General features: G+C 42.0%; 1 protein-coding gene across 2 annotated transcripts in view; it reads right to left on the bottom strand.

Moving 5' to 3' along the window:
- Positions 1–27,548, bottom strand: part of NSUN7 (NOP2/Sun RNA methyltransferase family member 7) — a 62,846-nt gene that overhangs the window by 9,032 nt on the left and 26,266 nt on the right. For both annotated transcript variants that reach the window (XM_075859404.1, XM_075859399.1), the window contains exons 3-10: positions 22,478–22,536; positions 21,507–21,637; positions 18,377–18,529; positions 17,622–17,805; positions 11,869–12,079; positions 11,115–11,258; positions 938–1,039; positions 690–807 (exon numbers count right to left, since the gene is read on the bottom strand). In XM_075859404.1, coding sequence (XP_075715519.1) covers positions 690–807; positions 938–1,039; positions 11,115–11,258; positions 11,869–12,079; positions 17,622–17,805; positions 18,377–18,529; positions 21,507–21,637; positions 22,478–22,536 — 1,102 coding nt within the window. The remainder of the gene's footprint in view (positions 1–689; positions 808–937; positions 1,040–11,114; positions 11,259–11,868; positions 12,080–17,621; positions 17,806–18,376; positions 18,530–21,506; positions 21,638–22,477; positions 22,537–27,548) is intronic.

Raw genomic sequence — 27,548 nt, 5'->3', positions numbered from 1 at the left:
TAAACTGTCATTCAAATCTTCTCACTGGACTCATCGATGTATCCTATATATTTCAGACCCACATTTCAATTTCACCATCACCATCAAAAATATTATGCATCATGCAAAGCAGAGCACATATGCACACTACAGAACCACAGACACTCTGTGTGTCACGTATGGTGCCTCCATGATGGACTGTCTTATAAAATATACTCACCTAGAAGATATGTGAGTACCTCCTTAATACAATGGAGCATGCCATGGAAAACCCCTGTACGTCTCCATATGAAATCGTATCTACATCGACTTCTATAGCTGCTTTATTTCAGCTCTCTACAACTCGGAGGTTGTATGGAGCCATAGTATGCTTGTATGCATGAGGCTTTAAAGTGGTATTCCCATGCTATAAATGTCTGATAGATGCAGGTGGCAGCCCTGTGACGAACACCTATCTCGAGAACCGGTGTCACCTGACCCCATCTGGCGAGGTGGCCGCTGGCCAGAAACAGTGTAGCACAGTGGCCACTTCACCAAGCAGTGACAGGGTCGGGGACCCCTATTCTTGAGATAAGTGTGAGTCCCTGTGGATATGCCATAAATGTCAATGATGAGAATACCCTTTTAAATTTTCTAAGCTCGGAATACCCCTTTAAATTCAGGAAAAAGCTGGAACAGGAGGTTACACAATGTTCATACACAAGACTTACCTGTATGGCTGTCCTTTAATTCCTTCCACTTTGAACTGAAGGGCTTGACTTATTATATTTTCATTTTCCTCAGGATAAATGGAGCACGTGCAGTACACAATTGCCTGAACTTTATTAACTGAAATCAAAAGAAAGCAGAAGAGAATGTCTCTGGATTGTGCTGTGGGTCACATACAGTCCTTTAGTAGCATCAGCTTCAAATAAGAAAAACTGACACAGAAAATAACATCCTTGTAATAAGCACTCACATTTCATGGCGTGGTTGAGCTCCGATAATTGTTGTTTGGCCAAATCATTGAGTCTGTCAGCCGACACATATCCTTGAGAGAGATCCTGGAGCAGAGCCGTGTCTGTACCAGAGAGGTTAGACATTGTCATTTGTATCATTGTACAACAGACAAGAGAGAAGGGAAAAAAATTCTACACATATGAGCTAATACTTTTTTGTTCTAGGAAATTATCTAACCCTTTTTTAAAGCCATCTACTGTCCCTGCTGTAACCAGCTCCTGCGGTAGGCTATTCCATAAATTCACCGTTCTCACAGTAAAGAAGGCTTGTCGCCTCTTCAGGTTGAACCTTTTTTTCTCCAGACGGTGGGAGTGCCCCCTTGTTTTTTGAGAGGGCTTTACATGGAACAGGATTTCACCATATTTTTTGTATGTGCCATTAATATATTTATATAAATTAATCATGTCCCCCCTTAGTCGTCTTTTTTCAAGGCTAAATAGGTTTAATACTTTTAATCTTTCCTCATAACTTAGATTCTCCATGCCCCTTATTAGCTTCGTCGCTCTTCTTTGTATTTTTTCCAACTCCAGGGCATCCTTTCTATGAACTGGAGCCCAGAACTGAACTGCATATTCTAGATGAGGCCGCACTAATGCTTTGTAAAGTGGTAATATTACATCCCTGTCCAGCGAGTCCATGCCTCTTTTAATACACGACAATATCCTGCTGGCCTTTGAAGCAGCTGATTGACATTGCATGCGGTTATTTAGTTTATGATTTACAAGTACACCCAGAGCTTTCTCAACAAGTGACTCTCCCAGTGTAGCTCCCACTAGGACTTATGATGCATGCAGGTTGTTGGCACCCAGATGCATAACTTTATATTTATCTACATTAATCTGCATTTGCCAACTGGATGCCCAAACACTTAAGTTTGTTTAAATCTGCTTGCAATTCACGAACATCTTCCATAGACTGAACAATATTACATAGCTTGGTGTCATCTGCAAAAATAGAAATAGTGCTATTAATCCCATCCTCTATATCATTAATAAATAAGTTGAATAATAGTGTTCCCAGGTTTAGAAAACTATATTTTCTAAACCTATAGTCCTTAATTTACCCATTAGACGTCTATGGGGGACAGTGTCAAATGCCTTTGCAAAGTCCAAAAACACTATATACACAGCGGCCCCTCTGTCTAGGCTTCTGCTCACCTCTTCATAAAAATAGAACAGGTTAGTTTGACAACTTCTGTCCTTATTAAAACCGTGCTGGCTGTCACTTGTAATACTATTTTTTGTCACATAATCCTGTATATATGTAAAGGATCTGCCAGGCACAACTTCTGTGTATACGCCAATAGGTAATCAGTCTGCACCTGAGTCTATGTCTCTGAGACTGACTCCATCTTCCACCACTCAGGATGGCAGGCTTAGGAGTGGGAGAGCCTATCGCAGCCTGGCCAGACGGAGCTAGCTCCCGCCCTCTGTCTATTTATACCTGCCTTTCCTGTTCCTCCTTTGCTTGTGATTCTTCTCGTGTGGTTTCCTGGCCCAGCTACAGCTTCTTACTATTTGATCCTGCTCCATACTGACCCTGGCTTACTGACTACTCTCCTGCTCTGCGTTTGGTACCTCGTTCTCTCCTGGTTTTACTCGGCTCGTTAACCACTCTTGTTGCTCACGGTGTTGCTGTGGGCAGCTGCCCCTTTTCCCTTAGCTTGTGTACCCTTGTTTGTTTGTCTCGTGCACTTACGGAGCGTAGGGACCGCCGCCCAGTTGTACCCCGTCGCCTAGGGCGGGTCGTTGCAAGTAGGCAGGGACAGAGTGGCGGGTAGATTAGGGCTCACTTGTCCGTTTCCCTACCCACCTCATTACATAATCACAAGCCCATATACCTAGTCTACCCTGGTCCCTGACACTACTATGGACCCCCTTGAGACCCTGGCCCAGCAAATGCAGGGTCTCTCCCTACAGGTCCAGGCCCTGGCTCAGAGGGTCAACCAGCCTGACGCTGCCATGGTAGTACCCCTCACCTCACCTCTTGAACCCCACCTCAAGTTGCCTGACCGGTTCTAAGGGGACCGGAGGACTTTTCTCTCCTTTCGGGAGAGTTGTAAGCTCTACTTTCGCTTAAAGCCCCACTCCTCAGGTTCTGAGAGCCAGCGGGTGGGTATAATTATGTCCCGGCTCCAGGAAGGGCCCCAAGAATGGGCCTTCTCCCTGGCTCCTGACGCCCCTGAACTTTCCTCCGTTGACCGTTTCTTTTCTGCTCTCGGACTCATTTATGACGATACTGACAGGACTGCCTTTGCCGAGAGCCAGCTGGTGACCTTACGTCAGGGTAAGAGACCTGTGGAGGAGTATTGCTCTGACTTTAGGAAGTGGTGCGTAGCTTCTCGGTGGAATGACCCTGCCTTAAGGTGCCAGTTTAGGTTGGGTCTGTTGAACGCTCTGAAAGACCTGCTAGTTAGCTATCCCTATTCTGACTCCTTAGACCAGGTTATGGCTTTAGCGGTACGACTTGACCGACGTCTCAGAGAATGACAACTTGAACGGTTTTGTGTTTTCCCCTCTGACTCCCCCATGATGCCTCCCGAGGCCCCGTTGCTTCGCTCTTCCACGGAAGACTCGGAGGTACCTATGCAACTTGGGGCCTCCGTGTCCCCCCGACAACGTAGAGAGTTCCGCAGGAAGAATGGTCTCTGCTTCTATTGTGGGGATGACAAGCATCAAGTGAACACCTGTCCTAGGCGTAAGAATAAGCAGCCGGAAAACTTCCGCGCCTAAGTGATCATCGGGGAGGTCACTTGGGCGCACAGGTATTTCCCGTAAATATGAAACGTAATAAAATCTTGCTTCCCTTTCAGGTCTCTTTTGGTGGTAGGTCTGCTACCGGCAGTGCCTTTGTGGATTCAGGGTCTTCTGCTAATATCATGTCTGTGGAATTTGCTATGTCTCTAGCCATGCCTTTGTTTGATTTGCCTAAACCTGTCCCGGTAGTGGGTATCGACTCCACTCCTCTTGCTAATGGTTATTTTACACAGCATACCCCTGTTTTTGAACTCCTTGTTGGCTCCATGCATTTGGAGCAGTGCTCTGTACTGTTGATGCAGGGATTATCGTCCGATTTGGTTTTAGGCCTTCCCTGGTTGCAGTTGCATAATCCCACGTTTGACTGGAATACTGGGGAGCTTACCAAATGGGGTAATGAATGCCTGACGTCATGTTTTTCTGTTAATTCTATTTCTCCCCCTGAGGAGGTGAACACGCTACCTGAGTTTGTTCAGGACTTCGCTGATGTTTTCTCTAAGGAGGCCTCCGAAGTGTTACCTCCTCATAGAGAATACGATTGCGCTATCGAATTGGTACCAGGAGCTAAGCTCCCTAAGGGTAGGATATTTAATCTTTCTTGTCCCGAACGTGAAGCCATGAGAGAGTATATCCAGGAATGCCTGGCCAAGGGTTACATTCGCCCCTCTACTTCTCCGGTAGGTGCTGGCTTCTTCTTCGTAGGGAAGAAGGATGGTGGTCTTAGGCCATGCATTGACTACTGACTACCGTAACTTGAATGAGGTCACTGTAAGGAACCAGTATCCCCTTCCTTTGATTCCTGATCTCTTTAATCAGGTTCAGGGGGCCCAATCGGTCTCTAAGTTTGATCTACGGGGGGGCGTATAACCTTATCCGCATCAAAGAGGGGGATGAGTGGAAGACTGCGTTTAACACGCCCGAAGGTCACTTCGAATACTTCGTCATGCCCTTTGGGTTGTGTAATGCTCCTGCGGTCTTCCAGAATTTCATAAATGAGATTTTAAGAGATTACCTGGGGGTATTTCTTGTAGTGTACCTTGATGACATACTGGTGTTTTCCAAGGACTGGTCCTCCCACATTGAGCATGTCAGGAAGGTGCTCCAGGTCCTTCGGGAAAACAAACTGTTTGCTAAAACCGAAAAATGTGTGTTTGGGGTGCAGGAGATAAATTTTTTGGGTCAAATCCTCACTCCTCATGAATTCCGCATGGACCCCGCCAAGGTCCAGGCTGTGGCGGAATGGGTCCAACCTGCTTCCCTGAAGGCGTTACAGTGTTTCTTGGGGTTCGCTAATTATTACAGGAGATTTATTGCTAACTTCTCGGTCATCGCTAAGCCTCTTACGGACCTCACTCGGAAAGGTGCTGATCTCCTCCACTGGCCTCCTGAGGCTGTCCAGGCTTTTGAGGTCCTTAAGAAGTGTTTTATCTCAGCCCCGGTGCTGGTTCAGCCCAACCAAATGGAGCCATTTATCGTGGAAGTTGACGCATCCGAGGTGGGAGTGGGAGCTGTCTTGTCCCAGGGTACCAGGTCCCTCACCCATCTCCGCCCCTGTGCCTACTTCTCCAGGAAGTTCTCGCCCACTGAGAGTAACTATGATATTGGCAACTGCGAACTCTTAGCCATTAAATGGGCATTTGAAGAGTGGCGCCACTTCCTGGAGGGGACTAGGCACCAGGTAACGGTCCTTACCGACCACAAGAATCTGGTTTTCCTAGAATCTGCCCGGAGGCTAAACCCGAGACAAGCTCGATGGGCGCTATTTTTTACCAGATTCAACTTTTTGGTTACCTATAGGGCTGGGTCTAAAAATATTAAGGCTGATGCACTGTCGCGTAGCTTCATGGCCAGCCCTCCTTCGGAGGAAGATCCTGCTTGTATTTTGCCTCCTGGTATAATCATTTCTTCTATTGATTCTGATTTAGTCTCTGAAATTGCGGCTGATCAAGGTTCAGCTCCCGGGAACCTTCCTGAGGACAAGCTGTTTGTTCCCCTGCAATTCCGGCTAAGGGTACTTAGGGAAAGTCATGACTCCGCACTATCTGGTCATCCAGGCGTCCTGGGTACCAAACACCTCATTGCCAGAAACTATTGGTGGCCTGGGTTACCTAAAGACGTTAAGGCCTACGTCGCCGCTTGTGAGGTTTGTGCTAGGTCCAAGACTCCCAGGTCCCGACCAGCGGGCTTACTACGTTCTTTGCCCATTCCCCAGAGACCTTGGACCCATATCTCCATGGATTTTATCACCGATTTGCCTCCATCTCAAGGCAAGTCGGTGGTGTGGGTTGTAGTAGACCGCTTCAGTAAGATGTGCCACTTTGTGCCCCTCAAAAAACTACCCAATGCCAAGACGTTAGCTACCTTGTTCGTCAAACACATCCGGCGTCTCCATGGGGTCCCTGTCAATATTGTTTCGGACAGAGGGGTACAATTTGTTTCATTGTTTTGGAGAGCCTTCTGTAAAAAGTTGGAGATTGATCTGTCCTTCTCCTCTGCCTTCCATCCTGAAACTAATGGCCTAACGGAGAGGACTAATCAATCTCTAGAACAATATTTAAGGTGTTTTATCTCTGACTGTCAATATGATTGGGTCTCATTCATTCCCCTCGCCGAATTTTCCCCTAATAACCGGGTCAGTAATTCGTCAGGGGTCTCCCCTTTTTCTGTAATTTTGGGTTTAATCCACGGTTCTCCTCCGCTTCACCTGGTAGTTCCAACAATCCCGATGTAGAGGTCGTTCATCGGGAACTGTGCACAGTGTGGGCCCAGGTTCAGAAGAACCTAGAGGCGTCCCAGAGTGTACAAAAAACTCAGGCTGATAGAAGACGTTCTGCTAACCCCTTGTTTATGGTCGTGGATCTGGTGTGGTTATCGTCTAGGAACTTGCGCCTTAAGGTCCCGTCCAAGAAGTTTGCTCCCCGGTTTATTGGGCCGTATAAGGTCATTGAAGTCCTCAATCCTGTCTCCTTCCGACAGGAGTTGCCCCCATCTTTTCGAATACACGACGTGTTTCATGCCTCCCTCCTTAAATGCTGCTCCCCGTCCATGGCTCCCTCGAGGAAACCTCCTGTTCCCGTTCTCACCCCTGAGGGGGTGGAATTCGAGGTGGCCAAGATTGTGGACAGCAAGATGGTCCAAGGCTCCCTCCAGTACCTGGTCCATTGGAGAGGATACGGGCCTGAGGAGAGGACTTGGGTACCCGCCCGGGATGTTCACGCTGGGGTATTGGTCAGGAGGTTCCATCTTCCTCATAAAAGGGGGGGTACTGTAAAGGATCTGCCAGGCACAACTTCTGTGTATACGCCCATAGGTAATCAGTCTGCACCTGAGTCTATGTCTCTGAGACTGACTCCATCTTCCACCACTCAGGATGGCAGGCTTAGGAGTGGGAGAGCCTATCGCAGCCTGGCCAGACGGAGCTAGCTCCCGCCCTCTGTCTATTTATACCTGCCTTTCCTGTTCCTCCTTTGCTTGTGATTCTTCTCGTGTGGTTTCCTGGCCCAGCTACAGCTTCTTACTATTTGATCCTGCTCCATACTGACCCTGGCTTACTGACTACTCTCCTGCTCTGCGTTTGGTACCTCGTTCTCTCCTGGTTTGACTCGGCTCGTTCACCACTCTTGTTGCTCACGGTGTTGCCGTGGGCAACTGCCTCTTTTCCCTTAGCTTGTGTACCCTTGTCTGTTTGTCTCGTGCACTTACTGAGCGTAGGGACCGCCGCCCAGTTGTACCCCGTCACCTAGGGCGGGTCGTTGCAAGTAGGCAGGGACAGAGTGGCGGGTAGATTAGGGCTCACTTCTCCGTTTCCCTACCCCCATCATTACAATATAGTCCCTCAATAGCCCCTCAAACATTTTCCCCACAATTGATGTTAAGCTTACTGGTCTATAATTACCCGGCGAAGACCTAGAGCCCTTTTTGAAAATAGGCACCACATTTGCCCTGCGTCAGTCCCTTGGCACTATACCAGTCACTAGAGATTCTCTGAATATTATGAAAAGGGGGATAGAAATAACTGAACTAAGCTCTTTAAGAATTCTAGTGTGTAACCCATCTGGTCCCGGGGCCTTGTGCACATTTATTTTATTTAATTCATCCAATTCAGTATATCCACTGATATATTAACAGCACTGGCACCGGCTACATCAGCTGCTCTTTCTTCTGTTGTATATACAGAGCTAAAGAACCCATTTAGTAACTCTGCCTTCTCTTGATCCCCTGTGACCAACTCCCCATTACCACAATCTAGGGGTCCTACATGTTCAGACCTTGGCTTTTTTGCATTTATATACTTGAAGAATTTTTTGGGATTTGTTTTACTATCCTTGGCCACCTGTCTTTCATTTTGTATTTTTGATAATTTTATCCTCAGATTTGTATTTTTTAAATGCCCTTTTTTTGTCATGTATTGCCCCTTTCACAGAAGGTGTAAGCCATGTGGGATTTAATTTTAGTCGTTTATACTTGTTACCTATAGGAATAGATTTTGCACTATAATTACCCAAAGTAGATTTGAATCATAGATTTATCATTTGTCCCATTATTTAACATTAGTTCTTCCCAGTCTATATCCTGAATTGCAGCTCTCATCCTGGGGAAATTGGCTTAATACATACATTTAGATTCATATTATTGTCTATTTGCTGCAGTATTGTAATAGCGCTAGTGCAGAGTATCAGGCCATGGGCTATATGCAACTGAAAAATGACAACTACTTGGCCAGGCTGAAAATGTCCTCATGGCAGTTGTCACTTCCCTGCCCCCACTCCATTTGCCGAGTCATACTCACAAGGTGACAATGTGCAGAGGCAAAAGCTCCTAATGGGTGTAAAATGAAGTATTAAAGGAACTAAACGTATTTTTAATATGTTTTAGGATTGTGTACATTACAGGTGTGACATTAAATACTCCTAAAAATATGAGTGGTTGATTCCTCTTTTTTCAGAATTTACAACCTCTTAAAGAGGCTCTGTCCCCACATTATAAGTGCCCTATCTCCTATATAAGAAGATCGGTGCTATAATGTAGTTGACAGCAGTGCTTTTTATTTTCGAAAAACTATCTATTTTAAACCACTGCATGAGCGATTTTTAGCTTTATGCTAATGAGTTTCTTAATGCCGAACTGGGCGTGTTTTACTTTAGACCAAGTGAGCATTGTACAGAGGAGTGTATGATGCTGACCAATCAGCAACCAATAAGCGTCATACACTTCTCTCCATTCATTTACACTTCATTATAACTATATCGCTATGTGCAGCCACATACACAAACACTAACATTACTGTAGTGTCCTGATAATGAATATACATCACTACCAGCCTGGACGTGATGTTTATTCAGAATCCTGACACTTCTGAATCTTTTCTGTGAGATTCCAGCAAGGCAAACATAATCTCGTTTGAAATGACAGGTTACATCGTAATATCGCGAGATTACGTTTGCCTTGCTGGAATCTCACAGAAAAGATTCAGAAGTGTCAGGATTCTGAATAAACATCACGTCCAGGCTGGTAGTGACGTATATTCATTATCAGGACACTACAGTAATGTTAGTGTTTGTGTATGTGGCTGCACATAATGATATAACTATATCGCTAGTGCAGTGTAAATGAATGGAGAGAAGTGTATGACGCTGATTGGTTGCTGATTGGTCAGCGTCATACACTCCTCTGTACAACGCCCACTTGGTCTAAAGTAAAAACATGCCCACTTGGGCATTAAGAAACGAATTAGCATAAAGCTAAAATCGTTCATAAAGTGGTTTAAAATAGATAGTTTTTCTAAATAAAAAGCATTACTGTCATCTGCATTATAGCGCCGATCTCCTTATGTAGGAGATAGGGCACTTATAATGTGGTGACAGAGCCTCTTTAAAGAAAAGACAGATAAAAAACACTTTCCAAACAATAGATTAACAACAGTGACACCTGCAGGATGTAAGACAGTACTACAGCTATCTAATATATTTATCGATCGATCTAATATTATCTCATGTCTATCTATCTATCTATCTATCTATCTATCTATCTATCTATCTATCTATCTATCTATCTATCTATCTATCTATCTATCTAACACGCAAGAAAGTTTGATCAGCACATTCCAGCAAAATTAAAAAAACGTGTACAGGTGCAAGCACGCCTGTGACTGGAAAACAATACACAAGAAAATGGAGACAGCACTCTGCGAACCCCAATGCCACCTAAAACACTATGCATATTTATTTACACACACACACATATATATATATATATATATAAAAAAAAATAAAAAAAAATATATATATATATATGTAAGTAAATATGCATTGTTGCTGAATGTACTTACAATAGTGAGATTCTTTCCGCACAGTTTGATCAAAATGTGTGAGCCCACCTGCCACGAAAAGGCCACCTCACTTGTTGCCATTTTTGTGTCTATTGTTTTGCAGTCACAGGCGTACTTGCACCTGTACACGTTTTTTTCATTTTGCTGGAATGTGCTGATCAAACTTTCTTGTGTATTGTATATATGTGGGGGTATTGACTGCCTCCATTTTTGATCTTGCACTCCTCCCATTCTGCCCTAGGGTGATTTTAACTGGTTGCTGCCTTCCCCACATATATTCTGAAGGCTCAAACCCAGAATATGGTGTATGTTCAGTTTAGAGACCCACCTTATAAGTGAGGTCGCCTTGTCGTGGCAGATGGGCTCACACAATTTGATCAAAATATGCGCTAAGAACATCACTATTGTAAGTAGATTTAGCAGCAATGCATATTTATTTATATATAGTGTTTTAGGTGACATTGGTGTTTGCAAAGTGCGGTCACTATTTTCTTATGTATCTATCTCATATCTACCTATCTCATATCTATATATCTATCGCCTATCTATCTATGCACATTTTTGTCCCAAGATTAACCAAACCTGAAACGTTGCTGCTATTTATGAGACGTACTTTCACCAGCGATGTTGGATTGTGTTCTGTATGTATAAAAGACTAGGGTTGTTTATTTCATATGCACAAGATTTTGCATGGTTAGGGGAAGTTCTGCTGCTAACAAGCACAAATCGCATTAAAAGGTGATAAAAAGTTAGTGACATACCACGATTATCGTACATTGTGACTGCAGTAGATCGCAGTGTGATACCACGTGGTTTGGCCACTAATGTTAACCCACTGGGCTATTTTGCAGTATTGACCTGTCAAACGCGTGCCAAAAAAAATGGCAAAGATTTGGCCCAAAAATTATCCCATGATATGATTTGATACTTTTATCCTAACCAAATGTATCCTTCAGATGTAACCTTTCATGACGTGAATAGAGCATTATTTCATATCAACTGAAACTCTGCCTACTTTGTAAAATAAATCATGTTCAATGAGAAAATATTACCTCCATGTTCATTTAAAATAAACTCCACTGGGTCACTGGTGCCTGATCCTGAACACCGAGGCAGAAGAAGAATGATTTTTGCCTTCTGCAACCTAGGATCAGAGGGGTCGAGGTCCGTGAAACTCTCCTTGAGCATTTTAATATCTGAAAATAAAGCATTCATGAATTTGATTTATTTTACAATGACTAGGAAATAATAAACACATAATCCATATATCCCAGGGTTTAAGGCTTTACGCACACTTGCACTTTTCCCTTTTCATCAGGGGTTACGGTAAGGGTATGTTCACACACACTAATTACGGACGTAATTCGGGCGTTTTTGCCCCGAATTACGTCCGAAAAAATGCGGCGTGAAAGCGTTGACAAACATCTGCCCATTGAAAGCAATGGGCTGATGTTTGTCTGTTCACACGAGGCGTATATTTACGCGCCGCTGTCAAATGACGGCACGTAAATAGACGCCCGCGTCAGAGAAGTGACCTGTCACTTCTTGGGGCGTAATTGGAGCCGTTATTCATTGACTCCAATGAAAAGCCGCGCCAATTACGTCCGTAATGGACGCGGCGTTCAAGCGCCTGCACACGCCGTTACGGCTGAAATTACGGGGATGTTTTCTCCTGAAAACATCCCCGTAATTTCAGCCGTTACGGACGCTGCCGTGTGAACATACCCTAACTCTACACTTGTCATTTAAGGCAGAGTTCAGACTATATTATAACTAGGTAAGGCAACACAACCTGAACAGACTTACTTCTACATTCCATGTTACGGAACAAATCTAACATCTCTTCTTCTCTTGATTCAGATTTAACTCCACACACATATATATTACAAGAAAACTGACTGCTCAGCACAGAAATGTGAGCAATAGTATAGCCTGGGTAAGGGCTGGCCACTATGATGTCGTCGTCCATGTTGAGCAAGGCTTTTACCGAATGTGCTGCTAGGCTGTGTGACTTGTCCTGTGAATGTGATAGAACAGATTAGTTGGGACATGCATCATATGTCATGTCAAGGAATCACTATACAGACTATATGTGTAGTGAGATGTGAATAATAGTAAGGTTTTATTGTCATGTGATCAAAGATGTGATTTTACACTACATGACTATCTAAAACACAACAAATAAAATCAATTATTATCTGAAAATATCCGGGCACATACATGTAATATAGAGTATAAAGAGCAGCGCATGGTATGCCAATGCAGTAGAGTGACGTTTGTCATTTAAAAGAGGACCGGTTACCTCTCCTCATATGTCTATTTCAGTATATCCTTGTATTTCCCATGAAATAACATATTCCTTAGAACTCTGCATTGTGCCATTCCTCTGTTATTCCTACTAGAAATTTATGAATAAATTCACAACTGTTACCATTCTTCTTGTCAAAGGGGCGTGTCCCTACACAGTCTCACAGCGTCAGCACTGATTGGACACTGTCAGCTTGTGTACGGACACAGCCCCAACTGGTAACACCCACTAGGCTCTGCTACATTATATATATATATATATATATATACATATATATATATATATATATATATATACGTTAGACGTTGGGAAGGGGGCTATTACCCCTATCATACAAGGGGGCTGGGACCCCTACGATATCATGGGTACGGAGGGGGTTGATACCCCTATCACCCAAGGGGGTTGGAACCCCCATAACCGGTCTGGTATATGTGGGGAGTGGGACCCCTTCCACAGCATGGGGGCTGGAACCCCTCCTACATATATATATATATATACACACTGTATATACTTATTAGGAGCACAAATAGATTAATAACAATAGGGCACCATCATAATATACACCAAGGCACGCAGCACCTTTAAGTCCTCCTGTAAGTTACGAAATGAGGTCTCCATGGCTCGGACCTATTTTTCTAGCACATCCCATAGATGTACGATCAGATTGAGATCTGGGAAATTTGGGGCCATGTCAACACCTTGAACTCTTTGTCATGTTCCTCAAATCATTCCTGAACTATTTTTGCAGTGTGGCATGACGCATTATCCTGACAATTTAACTTCCACATGAATGCCAGGGCCCAAGGTTTCCCAGTAGAACGTTGCCTGGAGAATCACACTGCCTATGACAGCTTGTCTTCTTCCTATGGTGCATCCTGGTGCTATCTGCTCCCCAGGTAAGCGACGCATATGCACACGGCCGTCAACATGATATAAAAAATTTATCAGACCAGGTCACCTTCTTCTATTGCTCCAAGGTCTAATTCTGAAGCTTACGTGCCCATTGTAGACAATTTCGCCGGTGGAGAGAAGTTAGCATGAACTACGCAGCCAATATACAGTAAGCTGCAATGCACTGTGTGTGTTCTGACTCCTTTCGATCATAGCCAATGTGCTATTAGAGCTTTTCTGTGGGATCGGACCAGAAAGGCTAGCCTTCGTTGCCCATACGTATCAATGAGCTTTGGGCACCCGTAACTCTGTCGCCGGTTCACCAGTAGTCCTTCCATTGCCCACTTTTGGTAGGTACTAACCACTGTATTGCGGTAAAAACCCACAAGACCTGCCATTTTGGAGATGCTCTGACCCAGTCGTCTAGCCATCACAATTTGGCCCCTGTCAGTCACTCAGATCCTTACACTTGCCCATGTTTTCTGCTTCCAACACATCAACTTCAAGTACTCACTGTTAGGGCTGCTAAATTGATGCCTTCGTGATTATATTGAATTTGGAATAGTTTGTATAATCTATTGCTATTCTAATTATCATTATTTTAGACGTTACAGTAGATTCTGATATGTTTATATAAGTATTCTAAGCTATAGACATATATTATTTATCATCTTTATGATTTATTATGGTTTTCCGTATAAACGGTTGGCTGTACGTGATTTAGAAAATGCAGGATGAGGGCATGGGAGGTAATAAATTCCATACCAGACCCCCAAATAAATTTAGACCCCAAACCAGACCCCAAAATTAATTCAGACCCCTGATCAGATCCTTAATCAGACCTTAGACCAGATGCCAGATCAGACCCCTAAATTAATCAACCACAAGACCCCAAAATTAACTCAGACCCCAGATGAAACCTCTAAATTAACTCAGACCCCAGACCAAACCCCTACATTAATCAGACCCATCTATTGAATGGCCTCTCCTCAGCGTCAGGTGCTGGGGCCCCTTGAGTCCACTGACTGAATGTACTATTTGGTGTTCTTTGAATCCCCTTGTTATGCACTGCCGCCATAAAATCCTACACTAGGCATAACACAGTATATCAGTTTTGCCCAGTGTTTTCCTTTAAATCTCTCGTCGGAAGACTGAGCAGGTAGAACTGACAACTGTACCAAGCCAGAAGTGTTCTTACGGAGAGCCCTTGCCAAACAATTGTACATCTAAGAACATAATTTCATCTTTGTTTTTTAAACACTGGTAACTTGTAGGCCAGTTGGTCTATTACAATCTACAAGGTAACATCAAAAATGCAACAAGTAGACAACAGACGTCACAGGCACTCAAGGTCTAAGACTTTCTCCCAAAGTATAAACCTTTTAATGTGTCCTTAGACAATACAGTACATGGCTTACATATCCCCAGTGATCTATGTCTTTACGCCAGTTTCCATGGCAATTTATTGGACTCTTATACTATCTCTGCTCATGCAGCAGTCCACGTAAAACTTCCCAGAGAAAGGCGCTATATTTTATGTTGCCATTGTCCTTCTAGGGATTAAAAGATCAAGCTCCTAAACTGGGCTGAATCTGTTCCCAATGATAAACTGCCTGACATAAACATGTTGCCATGCAACCCTCTCACTCATGCAATGATATTGTTCCTGAGCGTTCACAACGCTTCCAAGTCTGGAGAGAGCGTACAATGGAGATATAAATCACTCTCTGCTGCTCTACATCTCGCTTTTTGTTTGTTTTCGCAAACCGGATAACAAAAACGCTTCCAAGACAAATATCACTCAGTAAGATCGTATATACAGAAAGGGAACGACGTAACCATTCTGCGTCACTTTAATTAAAACTACTACAATGACATTATATAGTCATATAATCATCAAGCAACGTATTGAGGCTGTTCTTGAAGAGGGGTACAGAGTGTGGGACCCCCTGCAATTATTAGGGCATATGGACAGGGTCCAGATAATATAAAAATATAATAAACATTATATAACAATATAAAATAATATATATGTAAGATACATAATATAACAATATACATAATAAAAAATAGAATTTAACACATTGGGTGCAACCAGTTGAAAATCGTCTTAAAGTTTAAATGTATATTTATTTCTATGTTCCCGTGTTTATGTGGGTTTCCTCCAGGTTCTCTGGTTTCCTCGAACACTCCAAAAAACATATGTAACATCCATGGCCGTGAACCGTCGGGATTACTCACCCTTCGACGGCCGCAGCCATGGTCTGGTGAGTGCTGGCCCGCATCTTCTCCCCAGGAAACGCCTGCTGTGTCCCATAGGGTGCGCGCGCCTGCTCGTGCCCGGCTTAAATTGTGAGTACGCGCACATGTAAAACATTACTAATTAGCCCATGCTCACCCTGGACTATAGCGTTGTTTGTATTCCTCTTTTAGTCCTGAAAATGGTCCCTTAGTCGTATCCTGTTCTCTGTGTTCCCGTGTCCTGCTACCTGTATCCTTTATCCCGTGCTGTATTTGTTCCTGTGCCAACTCTATTGTTGGAGTCGTGCTGTGCCATCTACTACGCCTGCTGATTTACAACACTTCTTTTGTCATCTGCCACGTTTTGCATCACCTGCCGCCAAGGTCCCATCTGTGCCTAAGCTGTTGCTACTGTCTGGACTATTACAGGTACCCTTGTGCTCTGACTTTATATTGACTTGGTACACTGTTGTTTGTCCAACTGCTACCACGCTACGGCAGTGCGGCTCAGTGGGTCCACATACCCACAGATCGTGACAACATACTCATAAGTCAGTGTGTCTAATATAGTGAATTTAGATTGTGAGCCCGTTTGGGAGCAGGGACTGATGTGAATGGTGGCAATCTCTGTACAGTGCTGGAGTATACGTTAGCGCTATATAAGCAACAGGAAGACCCATTCATGGGTTGAAACGTTGCAAGTGTTTTTATGCTTGGTAAATAAATCGAATACACTTCTTTGGATTATCTTGAGTGCCGCAGTTCCTTTCTTCGATTGCATATTGATTGTCTCCCTTAGACCTGGAATTCTTTGCTGCGTGCACCACCCATGTTTGGGGAGTTGTCCTTTCACACTGAAGAATTTTTTGTGGCTGTGCTGTAGCTTTAACCATTAACCATTTCATCTAATATTTGTGACAGCCCCTCTATTTCCATGAAAAGGTCTAGTATGACTGGAACTATTTCCAGTACCATAGTATTTGTTTTGTCTTGTGAATGTACATATAATATAAATGTATATTCCTTCCACAATTTTTATGACTATTGCTCGCTATTCAAGAAGCCTTGGGACCTGTGAGAACAGAGGATTGTGGAGTGGAATTGAATAGTATTCTGTTACCTTAGTATCCTGATCTAGCCTCACAAAAACGTTTGCGATTCGGGTCGTTAGCAGATGATTTGTATGAATAATACTTAGGCACTAAAGCTTTTGAAGTTCTCTAATGTAATGGACTGATAGGCGGCAATTTGAAAAAGGTTGGCCTGTGTTCAGCGTATTGCCGCATCTGGCAGACATTTTTCCTGCATGGCCGACCATGTAATACAGAGATTGGCGGGGTCCGCAGTTTGATAACAACTCTCCGCTCTGGCTCATAGAGGAGGAGTACAGAGTGGGGGACCCCTTCTATGATGTCCATATGCCCCAATAATGTATATAGACAGGGGTTGTCTTCATAAGATTCATATAAAAAACAATATAGATAATAAAGAAATTGAATTGTTGACAGGTTAAAACTGTTTAGGGTACCTAGTACCAAAGAGATATTTTTTGTTACTTGCTATGTTTAAACTGTGGATTTAAAAAAAGAAAAAAAATTGCCAACAAAGTGCCCATGAGAGAGACACCGGAGAAAATGTACTATTGCTATCTAAGTTTTAGACAGTGTAAACTTAGACAAGGCAGTCCAAAAATGAACCAAATTTATCAAAATGGTGCATGCTGTATGATAAATTTGGCATATGTAGCTATACATGCTGGACACTTTTTTCTTACTTATAGATCTTACTTTTATTGGTTGGCTTAGTTTACACCAGTTTTTTGAACCATGATTTTTGAGCATTTTTGGTCTACGGGGTCACATTTTAAGCCACAACCTTTTTCTACACCACACCACTTGTCAAGCACCACTAAAAGTCTCTAAAACAGTTAATAAATGTGGAGCACAGCATATACGCCAGAATTCTGACGCATTTTGAATAGTAAATCTGCCCCAGTGTAGTCAGTTATCAGCATTTTGATGCTATAATCCATCCAGCGAGGTGACTTAATATACTCCGTCATCATGCAATTGACCGGATACATTTATAAAAATTTGGATAAAGCTGAAAACAAATCTACCTGTAATAACAGCTGGTAATTGATGACCATTTCCATGTTGCTAAATTCCCCTTTAAGATGTGGTGGAAAAATGAGCAAATCTTGGCAATGCTGGTCCATACAATATGTATAACCATCCAGTTCTGAGGGGGAGTCAATCTGAGTGAACCCTTCTCGCTTTAAGGTGTTAAAAACTTCTGTGATGCTGGAAACAAAAGCATAAAAGAATTACAACTCTAAAAGAATCCATAAAAACGGTCAAAATTCTAGTACAAAAAGAACTATTAGGTCCCATGCACAGGACCGTGCCTGTAATCAAGGTCCGTGATTACGGACACGGCGGACCGCGCCTGTTATAAAATATGGGAGCGCGGTCCGTAAAATAAAAAAAATAGGACATGTCCTATTTTTACAGAAACTTTTTACGGCCCGGACACCTTCCCGTAAATATACGGGAAGGTGTCCGACAGTCATAGAACTCAATGGATCCGTAATTACAGATAAAATCTACAGTCCTGTGCATGGGCCAAGATGTTTGCTGGTCAAGTATCATCTCTGTGCTGAATACAGATACAGTCTCCTTATGCCCTATAGAATAACAGAATACAGAATCTACCTCAGCACCATAAACACTACTTCATAAAAGAGGGCACAATGACCCAATTTGATTCTTGGCGTTGGCTACTATATTACTGCTGACTTCTGATTGAAATATCTACCAACAACCCAATGTAAAATACCAAACTTTTTTTCTTATGGTTTCTACTGATACTTACCTGGCTTTGGCTGTGTTAATCCAAGCATAAATTGGTAATGTAAAAGCTCTTTGTTCTTGTTTCCGTACAGTCTCAGGTAATATATACTCAATGGTTGGAGCCGCATACTTAATTCGACACTTTGCAAAGGCTGCAGCCAGCTTGGTTTTATAGCTAAATGAAACAACATAAAAGCATTAAGCTCTGAAATGAAGAGTAGTTGTTCTCACGCGTTTCCCAACAAAGGAGTCTTATACAATGTGGAAACAAAGTGTAAAGAGAGAACAAGACATGACTACATGTTCATGGTTTTATCACACAAAACATAAGTACCTGGGACGTGCAAAATCCAGCTAGTTATATGCAGATAACCTGCACGTAGAACAAATTCTGAGAGCTACCACGATGTATTATGAGGCTACCCTTCCTGGTTATAAAATGCTGACCCAGGCACCAAGTGCCAATCATATAATTCTATGTCTGATGTCAGCTGCCAAGGTGCCAGCCTTTAGTTATTCTGTAACAGCTAGAGTCATTTTTGTACAATAGTATCTGGAGACGCCAACAGCTAGAAAGCCACATGGAGGGGTTTGAGAGCCACATGCAGCTCCTGAGACACTGGCTATGAAACACTGCTCTACCCTAAAACCAGGGTCACACACACAGATTTGATGCAATTTTTTGTGGAGTTTTTGGCTCAGTTTTTTGAGTCAAAGCCAGAAGTGGATCTGAATGGAAGTTTTGTGTCCACTCCTGTGTTTGTCTTCAAAAACGGAGAGAAAATCTGCATCAAAACTGTGTGTGTGATCTTGGCCATAAGTGAATGTGACCACATGTCCTTTAACCCCTTCCCCCTGCTGGCATTCTGGGCCCTAATGTCCAAGCCATTTTTTACATTTTTCCATTGTCACATTCGAAGAGCTGTAACTTTTTTATTTTTGCGTCGGCATAGCTGTATAAGGTCTTGTTTTTTGCGGGACGACTTGCAGTTTTTATTGGTACCATTTGAGAGTAGATGCGACTTTTTGATCACTTTCTATCACATTTTTTTTAAGTCAGGATTAACAGAAAACAGCAATTTTTCCATTGTTTTTTATTTTATTTTTTACGGCGTTCACAGTGCGGGTTAAATAATGTAACAGCTTTATAGTCGGGGTCGTTACGGACGCGGCGATACCAAATATGTGTAACTTTTTTGCTTTATTGTAGTTTTTTTTAATAGTAAAGCATTTTGTAAGGGGAAAAGCTGGGTTTTTCATTTTTTTTTTTTCACTTTTTTTTTAAATTAACTTTATTAAACTTTTTTTACTTTTTTACTAGTCCCACTAGGGGACTTCCCTATCATCCGATCGCTATTATAATACACTGCAATACTTTTGTATTGCAGTGTATTACTGCCTGTCCGTTTAAAACGGACAGGCATCTGCTAGGTCATGCCTGCGGCATGATCTAGCAGGCATTCGCTGCAGGCAGACCTGGGGGTCTTTATTAGACCCCCGGCTGCCATAGAAGACACAGACACTCGGCGATTTTATCGCCGGGTGTCAGTGAGATGAGAGGGAGCTCCCTCCCTCTCTCCAAAACCATTCAGATGCGGTGCTCGCTATTGTGCACCGCATCTGAAGGGTTAAACAGGTGAGATCGATACTAATATCGATCTCACCCGGCAGAGCAGGGACGCTCCCAGCCCTCAGCTGCTTCTGGCAGCTGAGAGCATGGAGATTTCACGGCTCCCTGCTCTGTTTACTTTATTCTAATGCAGCGACGTAGTTTGGCGGCGCTCTAGAATAAAGCCCACTAATGACCGCCGTAAAAAGACGTATCGGCGGTCATTAAGGGGTTAAAGGACCTATAGCAATTATATAGCAAAGTATAACATTAGAAAGAAAAACAAAAAAAGAAATGAAATGAGCTCATACATCTGATCCATGGTATAAGAGAACTATAACCTGGTTTTAAATATAATTTTTTAATGTGCAGACATCAACCTTTGTCAATAGAAATATTGTTTATTTGTTGAGGGAGAACGACTAATGCTTACGCATACATTGTTTAGCATGAGCTGCCGATTGGAAGTATAACCGGATGGATTTTATTCAAGGGCAAATATGTGCTTAAAGAGGCTCTGTCACCAGATTATAAGTGCCCTATCTCCTACATAATCTGATCGGCGCTGGAATGTAGATAACAGCAGTGGTTTTTATTTTGAAAAACTATTTTAGATTTATGCTAATTCATTTCTTAATGACAAACTGGGCGTGTTTTTACTTTTTACCAACTGGTCGTGGTACAGAGAAGTGTATGACGCTGACCAATCAGTGACTAATCAGCCTCATACACTTCTCACTGTTCCAGCCCAGCTTCTTTCACTGCACAATCACACTGTGTTGTGGATCATGCTGGGCTGGAACAATGAGAAGTGTATGACGTTGATTGGACACTGATTGGTCAGCGTCATACACTTCTCTCCACAACGCCCAGTTGGTAAAAAGTAAAAACACGCTCAGTTGGTCATTTAGAAACTAATTAGCATCAATCTAAAATTGCTCATAACTTGCTAAAAAATTATTGTTTTTCAAAATAAAAACCACTGTTGTTATCTACATTACAGCGCCGATCACATTATGTAGGAGATAAAGCACTTATAATGTGGTGACAGAGAAAAAATAACAGTGCTAAAATACAATATGTAGGTTTCTATCTAGTAAGAACCATATCACAAAAGAGATACACAGCTATAATTAACTTTGTGTGCTAGAAAACTCATAGATTATATACAATACTGTCCTCTTTTCCCAGTGGTCACAGCAGGGCTTTCCCCTCTCTTTTACTAATGGTCACATCGGGGCTCTACCTATTTCATTACACCAGTTTCCATCCACCTTTCTTTCAACCATGATCACAGCACAGCTCCAACCTCTTTCCCCAGTGGTCACAGCAGGACTTCCTTCTCCCCATTCTCAGTAGTCACAGCTGGCACACGTCTCTTCACCCATGCTTACAGCAGTGCTCCCCCTTTAATTGTCTAATTATATATGCATAAATAGAAGCTCCCCTTTGGAACATAAATACTATTATATTGCCAACTATTTAACCTGCATGTATCTAAAAAAAACTATAATAAAAACTCCTGATTTGAGATATGACTTACCTTTCTAGAAGTTTTTCTACTTCTTGTACTTCCTCTATGATGTCATCTTTATTGGATATATAGCGTGGCTGAAACTTTCGAAACTGGAAGTCATATAACATAACCACAACCAAACTTGTCATTTCATCAGGCTAAAGGAAGATGAAAGAATTAATGTATACTTAATTTATGTACAGTATTGTACATGTATAACACATACTTTATACATTTAGGAATAGGCCATCAGTGTGTGATCGGTGGTCACCTGAACCATACGATCAGCAGAAATACCGACAAAGCCTAACACAGTACCAATCTTGTCCATGTAGTGTCTCTGGTACTGCAGCTAATCCCCAGCTCAATCCCATTCACTTTATTTGGTCTAAGATACAGTACCAGACATAGCCACATGGACTGCTGTGCTGGGTAGAGCAGTAAAGGGACTACAGCGCTCCAGCAAGCCCAGTAGCCTCTTCTTTCTGCTGGTTGGTGGGCTTAGAATTTTTTCCTTCAGATACGGACATACCCTCGATTTAAAAGAGAGGACGTGGCTACGCAGCCGCTATACCCTGCCTATACTCCAACATATAATGAATTCATATAATTTAGTAAAAGTACTTTCCCCGTGTATCAGGATTCCATAGAAACAAAAAGAAAAATAAATAATAGGGGGATTCACGAAAACTGTCTAACATAAAAACTCTTTACAGGTCAAAGCAACCAATAACAGCGCTGCTTTCATTTGTTATTGTGCTTTTGAAAAATTAAAGCTTTACTGTAATTGGTTGCTATACGCAACAAAGACGGTTTGTCTGTTACACAGTTTTCATGTATTTCCCCAATGTGTGATATACAGTTTACAGTACGGAAGAAAAATAATAGTCCCATTTAAAAAATAATTTTAATTCTACAGTATTTCCAAGCATAAAAATGTTTATATTTTAGTGTGTAATATACTCAGATTATCTCCCCCCGCTGTAAATGATACTCACTAGAGGTTGAGAATGATAGAAGCCGCTGACCAGTAATATAGTCTCAAGAAGATCTTGATCTGTTAATAAAAAAATCAAAAAACATAATCAGCCATACAATGCATGTATATCTCTCACATAAACAAGTTGTAAAAATGGTATAATATTAAAAATGTACACAAAAAAGGATCCATTAACAAGCCTTCCCACACATTTTTTTTAGCATTTTAAAACACATGTAAAATGCGCTATTAATGGCATTTTTATATGCATTTTTGTGGAATTATTTATTTAGTATTAAAGTGTACATGCGTTTTTTCCTGCAGTTCAACAGAGGAGCCTATAGTAATAAGACCAGAAAAAGCGCCATACCTAGAGAATGTTGAATAAAAAAAAAAATAATAAACTATTAAAAAACACCAGAAAACGTTTTTTATGTAGGCCAGAGGTCAGCAACCAGCAGCAGGCCATCTGTTGTGAAAATACAACTATCAGCAGGCCCTGGCAGCCTGGCTTTGTGCAACATTCACTATCTGGATTAACATACATTTTCATTAACCCCTTAAGGGCACAGTCGGTTTTGGCCTTAAGGACCAGGCCAATTTTTTCAAATCTGACATGTGTCACTTTATGTGGTAATAACTTTGAAACGCTTTAATATATCCAAGCAATTCTGAGACTGTTTTCTTGTGACACATTGTACTTTATGTTAGTGGTAAAATTTTGTCGATACATTCAGTGTTTATTTGTGAAAAACACCAAGATTCAGAGAAAATTAGCAAAAATTAGCATTTTTCTCAATTTAAATATATCTACTTGTAAGACAGATAGTAATATCGCACAAAATAGTTACTAGTTAACATTTACCATATGTCTACTTTATGTTGGCATCGTTTTTTTAAAAGTCCTTTTATTTTTCTAGGACGTTACAAGGCTTATAACTTTAGCAGCAATTTCTCACATTTTCAAGAAAATTTCCAAAATCTATTTTTTTAGAGACCAGTTTAGTTCTGAAGTGGCTTTGAGGGCCTTATATATTGGAAACCCAGATAAATTGCCCATTTTAAAAACTGCACCCTTCAAAGATTTCAAAACAGCATTTTGAAAGTTTCTTAACCTTTCAGGCGTTGCACTAGAATTAAAGCAATGTGGAGGTGAAATTTTCAAAATTATTTTATATTGAAGAAATTTCATCTTAATCCATTTTTTTTCTGTAACACAGGATTTACCAGAGAAACGCAACTCAATATTTATTGCCCCGATTCTGCAGTTTTTAGAAATATCCCACATGTGGCTCTAGTGCAGTAATGGACGGAAACACAGGCCTCAGAAGCAAAGGAGCACCTAGAGGATTTTGTGGCCTCCTTTTTATTAGAAAATATTTTAGGCATCATGACAGGTTTGAAGAGGTCTTGTCGTACCAAAACAGTGGAAACACCCCCAAAAAGACACCATTTTACAAACTACACACCTCAATAAATTTATCGAGGGTTATAAGGAGCATTTTGACCCCACAGGTTTTTTGCTGAATCTAGTAGAATTAGGCTGTGAAAATAAAAATAATTTCCAATAAAATGTAGAAATGTTACATTTTTACAAGGTATAAAGGAGAAAAAAGCACACCAATATTTGAAAAGCAATTTCTCCCGATTATGGCAACACCCCATATGTGGTAATATACTGCTGTTTGGACACACGGCAGAGCTCAGAAGGGAAGGAGCGCCATTTGACTTTTGGAGTTCAAGTTTTGCTGGATTGTTTTTTGGGTGTTATGTCGCATTTGCAAAGCCTGTGAAGGACCAAAACAGCGGAAACCCCCCAAAAGTGACCCCATTTGGAAAACTACACCACTCAAGGAATTTATCTAGGGGTATACTAAGCATTTTGACCACACAGGTTTTTTACAGAATTTATTGGAATTAGGCCGTGAAATTGAAAATCTAAATTTTTTCTAATATAATGTTGTTTTAGCTCCGATTTTTTTCACTTTTACAATAGATAAAGGAGAAAAAGCACCCCAACATTTGTAAAGCAAACTCTTCTGAGCACGGCAATACCCCATATGGGGTAATAAACTGCTGTTTGGGCACAAGGCAGGGCTTAGAAAGGAAGGATTGCCATTTGACTTTTGGAGTTCAAGTTTTGCTGGAATGGTTTTTGGGTGCGATGTCGCATTTGCAAAGCCCCTGAAGGACCAAAACAGGGCAAAGCACCCAAAAGTGACCCCATTTGGGAAACTACACCTCTCAAGGAATATATCTAGCTGTATAGTGAGCATTTAGACCACACTGTTTTTCAGTTGAATTTTTTATTTTTTTTTATTTTCACAAGGAATAAAGGAGAAAAAGCACCAACAACACTTGTACAGTAATTTTTCCCGAGTACGGCAATACCCCATATGTGGTCATAAATTGCTGCTTGGAGACACATCAGGGCTTTGAATGAAGGAGTGCTACATGGAATGCAGATTTTGCTTGATTGGTTTTTAGGTGCCATATCGCATTTTCAGAGCCCCTGAGGTACCAGTACTGTAGAAACCCCTCAGAAGTGACTCCGTTTAGGAAAGGACACCTCTCAGGGCATTAATCTAGGGGTGTAGTGAGCATTTTGACCCCAAAGGTGTTTCATAGATTTTATTAGAATTTAGGCAATAAAAATGGAAAATTAAATTTTTCCCAAAAAATATGTGGTTTTAGCTCCTAATTTTTTATTTTCACGAGGGGCAATAGGAGAAAAAACACCACACAATTTTTTACTAAATTTCTCCCGAGTATGGCAGTACCCCATGCGTAGCCCTAAACTGCTATTTAGGGACATGGCAGAGCTCAAAATAGAAGGAGCGCCATTTGGCTTTTAGAGCGCAGATTTTGCTGGATTGGTGTAAAAGGCCATGTCACATTTGCAGAACCCCTGCAGTACCAGTACAGTAGAAACCCCTGACTACATTTTGGAAATTACACCTCTCAAGGCATTTATCATTTGAGTGGAGACATATGACAGGGTTTAGGAGTGAAAAAGCACAATGCGCATTTGAGGCCTATTTTGGTGATTTTCGTAGAATTGGCCCACAATTACAGGGCTCTGAGGTCGAATAGTAAAACAAACCCCTAAGTAGTGACCTCTATTTTGGAAAATGCACCCCTCAAAGCATTTTTTAAGGGGTGTAGCGAGCATTTTGACCCCACAGGGTTTTTGTTTTTTTTTTAGAAATGAACGCTCAGCGGATGGTGAAAAGTGAAAATTGCAATTTTCTACTGATATGCCATTTTAGTGCCCAATATGTGGTGCCAAGTTTGTGCCACTGCAGGGAAATACCTCATAAACTATTAAACTGGTTCTCCTGGGTATGGCGATGCCATATATGTGCACGTAAACTGCTCTTTTGGTGCGCTGTACGGTTCAGAAGGGAGGGAGCATCATTTGGCGTTTGGAGCTCAGATTTTACTTGGTAGTTGTTCTGTTCGGGGTTTTACTGGTAATTCAGTTTATAATATGGGGGCATATGTAATCTGCGCGGAGTACATCAGGGTATAATTAAGATGGTATAATAATGGGGTAAATAAATAATAATCCGCAGATTTGAGGCCAGTGTCGCACTGATAATAGGTGCCCAATCTTATCCCACTTTTGGAACCCTCTGCACATTTTGTGTCGCCATACTCTGTGAGCCAGAACTTTTTTATTTTTTTCTCCACCGGAGCCGTGTGAGGGCTTATTTGTTGCGGGATAATCTGTAGTTTTCATTGGTACCATTTTGCGGTACATGTGATTTTGCATGCATCCCTATTGCCATCTGTCACTCATAGGCTATAATGCATCCGTTTAACTTATACATCATAAAAATTTCACAATGTATCCATTAAACAGATCCCAAATTAGTCTAAGGGTGACAGATGCCACTGTTAGGCATCAGTCACAGCCTCTGTTAGACATATACAGTACATCGGGAGCTTTTCCTGGCATATACGCTAAAAGGAGGACAAAAATGGAGTGTGAACCTAGCACACTTCTCAGATACGTCCTAAACATGCTCACAAAGTAGTGTCATATATAAAACTACAGTACCACATATATTGTCCCCTCATTGTGGTGCCCACACAGTTCAGACTATACAAACTGCTTTTATATGCTGCCTACACAATCAATTCTCCCTGCTGTAGTGCACATATATCAGAATACACCTAAATTAGCAGTCTTCAAAGATGAGGAACAGAACAATTGTCCACTTTGGCTAAAATGACAGAGGCCATGTTTCAAGCAGATGGATTACCCAGGGGAAATATAATCACAGAATATATATTACTAGTCTCAGCCGGCTCCTGGTGAAATATAGACTTATTTAGATTCCATATTTCCTGATAAATCTTATGCGCTGTTATGTCTTTAGCTCGTCGTACATGCTCAGTGAGGCAACCTTCTGTCTTTAGACCCTCTAAGTGCTAACAATGCTGTGGGGGTCCAAACCTTACCTTTACTAGAAGTTGAATTGAGAGGTTAATCACAAAAAAGATGTATTATCATTTTGAAAAATAATCACCAGAAAGATGATATCTCACTCTATGGTCACCAGTAATGCTAATTATCTTCCCTAACATGCAGTGGCGGATCATCATATGGGCGGTTCGGACGGCGGCCCGGGGCCCACGGCTCCCAAGGGGCCCATGGCTGCCTGAACCGCACATCATTTAAAAAAAATCACATTGCGGTGCGCTATCGCCGCTAATGGGGAGGAGGGGGGGCCTGGGAGGGAATAGGGCCACTTCTAATGGGGAGGAGAGGGGGGTCTGGGAGGGAGTAGGGCCGCTTCTATTGGGGAGGGCAGGTCCTCACCATCCACCCTGCTGCCTCTCTGAGGGGGCGGCGGCGCAATTGAAACCAGCCGCCACCACCCCCTCCTGCACTAATTGTACCTGCGTCTATAGAACGCAGGTACAATTACATGCATAAGCGCTGAATGGCCGGGTACATTCCGTGCCCGACCATTCAGTGCCTTATTACGACGCTGATTGGCAGGGCAGAATGAGTTATCCCACCAATCAGCGCTTTTACACTTGTTGAAAGGCTCTGATTGGCGGGGGAATTCATTCTGCCC

The sequence above is a fragment of the Rhinoderma darwinii genome, chromosome 1 (genome assembly GCF_050947455.1).
Source record: "Rhinoderma darwinii isolate aRhiDar2 chromosome 1, aRhiDar2.hap1, whole genome shotgun sequence".
In the NCBI taxonomy this organism is placed as follows: Eukaryota; Metazoa; Chordata; class Amphibia; order Anura; family Rhinodermatidae; genus Rhinoderma; species Rhinoderma darwinii.
Note: the sequence above shows the minus strand (reverse complement) of the source record. Positions and strands in the feature narration are given on the sequence as shown.